This window comes from Nanorana parkeri, unplaced genomic scaffold, assembly GCF_000935625.1.
Source record: "Nanorana parkeri isolate BGI_ZX_2015 unplaced genomic scaffold, ASM93562v1 scaffold3236, whole genome shotgun sequence".
Lineage (NCBI taxonomy): Eukaryota > Metazoa > Chordata > Amphibia > Anura > Dicroglossidae > Nanorana > Nanorana parkeri.
The window spans coordinates 45,783-51,732 of record NW_017309504.1 but is presented as its reverse complement, the minus strand read 5'-3'; the positions used below and the strand labels follow the sequence as shown (position 1 = coordinate 51,732).

Sequence of the window (5,950 nt, the reverse complement as noted above, 5' to 3'; positions counted from 1 at the left end):
GACCGGGGAGGTGAGGATCAGATAAAGTTACTTTTCTCTAGCAACAAAGACCCAACTGGAGAGGTGAGGAGACTTCTGGGAAGTTTGTAGTGATAATTGTCACTTTCTTTACTCAGGATTATAAAGTAGTGAAGAAAAGAATTGATGATCCATTAACAACCAGCTGCTGTCTTCATGTGACATCAACCATCATGCTGCCTTCATCTCCATGCAGGACAGCAGAGATGAACAATATCAAGATTCTAGAAGTCACCAACAAGATCACCGAGCTGCTGTCGGGAGAGGTGAGCGGTGCCGGGAATTCTGGGACATGATCCAGGAACAGACAAGGGATGTGTCTGGGTGGTGACTGTGACTGTATCATTGTGTGTGTCAGGTTCCTATAAGGTGTCAGGATGTCTCTGTCTATCTCTCCATGGAGGAGTGGGAGTATCTAGAAGGACACCGGGATCTCTACAAGGACGTCGTGATGGAGAATGAGCCGCCCCTCACATCACCGGGTAAGAGGAGAGAGCAGTACGGAGGGTCCACCTAGATCCCCCATCATCTGATACACACATAGAAACAATGTATTCAGTCAGTGTGTGTGTTTCCTACAGATGGATCCAGTAAGAGGAACCCACCAGAGAGATGTCCCCGTCCTCTGTATTCCCGGGATTCCACACAGGAAAATCTCACCATCCCCCACTATGATCAGGTAGGTGGGACTCAACATCCAAAACTTTAAAAACATGTTAAAGTATGAGACGAAATTCTTCTACGTAATCGTTTTTTTCTTTCTACAAACATATTCAATTATTTTGGGTTTAGGATGAAGAACTGACAAACATCAAAGTTGAGGTTAAAGAGGAAGAAGAAGAAGAAATGTTGGTGAGGGGAGCTCAGCAGTCTATGGAGGAGGGGGAGATGATTAGGAAAAGTAAACGGGAGGAATCTTCTCTACATATGGACACATGTAAGTAAAGACATGTATCCTCGAGTTCACCCCCCTTACAAACATCCTCAATATAATGTCCATCTCCATTCCTCAATATAACGTCATGTCCCCAACAAATGAGGAGGAGATACTGTACACCATATGAAGGTCCATCTCCATTCCTCAATATAACGTCATGTCCCCTACAAATGAGGAGGAGATACTGTACACCATATGAAGGTCCATCTCCATTCCTCAATATAACGTCATGTGACCAACAAATGAGGAGGAGATACTGGACACCATATGAAGGTCCATCTCCATTCCTCAATATAACGTCATGTGACCAACAAATGAGGAGGAGATACTGGACACCATATGGAAGGTCCATCTCTATTCTCACTGTCTCTGGATTGTATTCTATGTCAGTATTTTTTTGTGGTTACACCCAATTCCATGGGAGAGCCCTCTGAAACTGTTGAGTGCTGCACCAACACATTTTTTTAAAATGGCTTTTTCAACAGATGGAAGCCATGCCTGGTCTACCTCTGAGGAACAACTGATGTCTCCAGGTTATAATGCAGAAGATAATGACATTGCAGAACATTCACCAAAAGTGAATCCCATCACTCAAATTACACATCAACTCCCTTCCTGCCTGGTAATATCAATGGACCCTTCTAACGCTGAGGGAGCTTCTGATCAATCACATACTATGACTTCAGATGTCCATCTGAGATCCCAAAGGACAGATAGACCATCAGATCCATCTAATCCCAAGAAATCTCTAAGCCATGAAGGAGAGAGTTCATTGTCATGTTTGGTGTGTGGAAAATCTTTTAGCGAGCACAGAAACCTTCTTAGACATCAGAGAAGCCACACAGGTGAGCGTCCCTATTCATGTTCACAGTGTGGAAAAAGTTTCATTCACAAAGCGGATCTTCTCAGACACCAGAGAATTCACACTGGTGAGCGTCCCTACTTATGTTCAGAGTGTGGGAAAAGTTTCATACATAAAACGCACCTTGTTACACACCAGAGAATCCACACGGGTGAGCGTCCTTTTTCCTGTTCAGAGTGTGGGAAAAGTTTCACTGGCAAGAGTGTACTTCTTACACATCAGAGAATTCACACTGGCGAGCGTCCCTTTTCCTGTTTAGATTGTGGAAAATCTTTCACTGAGAAAAGTGTTCTTCTTACGCACCAGAGAAGTCACACAGGAGAGCGCCCCTTCCCTTGTTTAGAGTGCGGGAAATGTTTCCTTCAAAAAGGAGACCTTCGTAGACACCAGAGAACTCACACAGGCGAGCGTCCTTATTCCTGTACAGAGTGCGGGAAAAGTTACTCTCGGAAAGCAGAACTTCGGATTCACCAGAGGATCCATACAGGCGAATACCCCTTTTTATGTTCGGATTGCGGGAAAAGTTTCAACTATAAAGAAAAACTTCGCAGGCACCAGAAAACTCACACGGGCGAGCGCCCTTTCTCATGTTCCGATTGCGGTAAATGTTTTATTGAGAAAGGCAAGCTTCAAGCACACCAGAGAAGACACACGGGTGAACGTCCTTATTCGTGTTCAGAGTGCGGGAAATCTTTTTACGAGAAAAGAAATGTTCTCAATCACCAGCGAACTCACGCTGGCGAGAGTGCGGGAAATGTTATACTCATAAAGGAAATATAATGATAAAAGTACATGTATTTGCTGAAGCTGTTAACATCTGTATGGTGGCATTTAACAGGTGGGACTGTTCAAACCATCCAACAACCACCTTTAGAGTCATGTTATAGGTGGAGTCTGATGGGTTTCTGTTGGCTCCTCCTATTTGCTGGAGACTCTATTGGTGAGGCCTGCATGCTAGGGCTGCTCTCTCTTCCCTGGTCACAAGATCTTTCCCCATTACAACCCCAATTCCCCAAAAATTGGGACGCTGCTTAAAGTCTCCATAAAACCAGAATGCAATGATTGGCCAATCTCATCAACCCGCATTTTATCCACAACGAGGTCATATATTGAAATTGGCAGCAACAGGTCTCAAAAAAGTTGGGGGCAGGGCCATGTTTACCTCGGAGTAGCATCCCCTCTTCTTATAGCAACACTCTGTAAATGTCTGGGAACTGAGGAGACCAGTTGCTGGAGTTTTGGGAGAGGGATGTTGTCTCGTTCTTGGCTGATATCGGATTCTAACCGCTCAACAGTCCCGGGTCCAAGTCGTGTTTTATGTTTCAAGATGCGGCAAATATTTGCAATTGGGGAAAAGTCTGGACTGCAGGCGGGCAAGATAGTTAAGCATCCGGACTCCTCTACTACGAAGCCGTGCTTCGTAGTCCATCTCCATCTTCATAGATGCAGTATGCAGAGATGCCCATTCCATACACACTAATGCCCCCCCATACCATCAGAGATGCCCATTCCATACACACTAATGCCCCCCCATACCATCAGAGATGCCCATTCCATACACACTAATGCCCCCCCATACCATCAGAGATGCCCATTCCATACACACTAATGCCCCCCCATACCATCAGAGATGCCCATTCCATACACACTAATGCCCCCCTATACCATCAGAGATGCCCATTCCATACACACTAATGCCCCCCCATACCATCAGAGATGCCCATTCCATACACACTAATGCACCCCCATACCATCAGAGATGCCCATTCCATACACACTAATGCCCCCCCATACCATCAGAGATGCCCATTCCATACACACTAATGCCCCCCTATACCATCAGAGATGCCCATTCCATACACACTAATGCCCCCCTATACCATCAGAGATGCCCATTCCATACACACTAATGCCCCCCTATACCATCAGAGATGCCCATTCCATACACACTAATGCCCCCCTATACCATCAGAGATGCCCATTCCATACACACTAATGCCCCCCTATACCATCAGAGATGCCCATTCCATACACACTAATGCACCCCCATACCATCAGAGATGCCCATTCCATACACACTAATGCACCCCCATACCATCAGAGATGCCCATTCCATACACACTAATGCACCCCCCTACCATCAGAGATGCCCATTCCATACACACTAATACACCCCCCTACCATCAGAGATGCCCATTCCATAAACACTAATGCCCCCCCATACCATCAGAGATGCCCATTCCATACACACTAATACACCCCCCTACCATCAGAGATGCAGGCTTTTGAGCTGAGCCCTGAATCTAAGTTGGAAGCTCCCTCTCCTCTTTAGTCCGGAGGACGCGGCGCCCATGGTTGCCAAAAAGAATGTCTAATTTCAATATGTCTGACCCCAGAACGGTTTTCCACTTTGCGACAGACCATTTGAAATGAGCTTTGGCCCAGGGAAGACGGCGGCGCTTCTGGATCATGTTCAGATACGGCTCCTTCTTTCCATGATGGAGCTTTATCTTGTGTTTTTGGATGGCACGGCGAGCTGTGTTCACAGACAGGGATTTTGGGAAGTGTTCCTGAGCCCATGCAGTGATGTCCATTGCAGTGCCGTCTGGGGGCCTGATGATCACGGGCATCCAATATTGTGACTCGGCCTTGTCCCTTGTGCGCAGAGATTTCTCCGGATTTTCAGAATCTTTTGATATTATGTACGGTAGATCAGGGGCTCAAAATTTCAAGTCATGAGCTACTAGCCAAGCCTTAAGAGTTACTCGCCACCAGTTGCTCCAACTAACCCTTACCGTGCCCCTGCCTTAAAGGAGAACTATGACATGAGTGATTTCCACTCAGGTCGGCCTCATAGTTCTAGCCGACCTGTGACAATGAGACTGTCACTGGTCGGCTCAGTAAATCGGGAGGTGAGCGAACATATACCGGGTTCGCTCACCTCTCGATCCTGTCACGGCTCTCTGCCGTGACAGGGGAGGGGCTGGATTCCCCCCTCCCCGCTCCGATCTGCCAGCACTGACTGGAGGAACGGACGGGGGAGGGGGCGGGTACAGCTTGCTCTGCCTCTAGATAGGCAGAGCCAGCTGTCACTCACACAGCTGGGCGGATCCCGACGTCTAAGTCGGGATCCGCTCCGTCTGCGGCTTCTCAGTATACCGCGAGCTGTAGCTCCCTATATACTGAGCTTAGGGTGACGGGAGGACGCTAGTTTGTGTCCTCCCGTTACCCTAAGGAGAACTATGGGGAAAAGCCCTGACCCCATAGTTCTCCTTTAACTCCGCCAGACCAGTGTGACGCAGATTACAGAGGTCAGCAGTACAGAGGTCAGTAATGTAAAGCGCAGTACAGAGGTCAGTAATGGAACGCACAGTACAGAGTTCAGTAATGGAATGCACAGTACAGAGGTCAGTAATGGAATGCACAGTACAGAGGTCAGTAATGGAATGCACAGTACAGAGGTCAGTAATGGAATGCACAGTACAGAGGTCAGCAATGGAATGCACAGTACAGAGGTCAGCAATGGAACGCACAGTACAGAGGTCAGCAATGGAACGCACAGTACAGAGTTCAGTAATGGAACGCACAGTACAGAGGTCAGTAATGGAACGCACAGTACAGAGTTCAGTAATTGAACGCACAGTACAGAGTTCAGTAATGGAACGCACAGTACAGAGTTCAGTAATGGAACGCACAGTACAGAGATCAGTAATGGTACGCACAGTACAGAGGTCAGTAATAGAACGCACAGTACAGAGGTCAGTAATGGAACGCACAGTACAGAGGTTAGTAATGGAATGCACAGTACAGAGATCAGTAATGGAACGCACAGTACAGAGGTTAGTAATGGAACGCACAGTACAGAGGTCAGTAATGGAACGCACAGTACAGAGGTCAGTAATGGAACGCACAGTACAGAGTTCAGTAATTGAACGCACAGTACAGAGTTCAGTAATGGAACGCACAGTACAGAGATCAGTAATGGTACGCACAGTACAGAGGTCAGTAATAGAACGCACAGTACAGAGGTCAGTAATGGAACGCACAGTACAGAGGTTAGTAATGGAACGCACAGTACAGAGGTCAGTAATGGAACGCACAGTACAGAGGTCAGTAATGGAATGTACAGAGCA

General features: G+C 47.1%; 1 protein-coding gene across 1 annotated transcript in view; it reads left to right on the top strand.

The window, feature by feature from the left end:
• Positions 1-224: 224 nt before the first annotated feature.
• The window catches only part of LOC108802949 (zinc finger protein 585A-like), a 40,393-nt gene continuing 34,667 nt past the window's right edge, over positions 225-5,950 (top strand). Inside the window, exons 1-3 of the mRNA XM_018574791.1 lie at positions 225-284; positions 811-955; positions 1,441-2,573. Coding sequence (XP_018430293.1) covers positions 225-284; positions 811-955; positions 1,441-2,573 — 1,338 coding nt within the window. The remainder of the gene's footprint in view (positions 285-810; positions 956-1,440; positions 2,574-5,950) is intronic.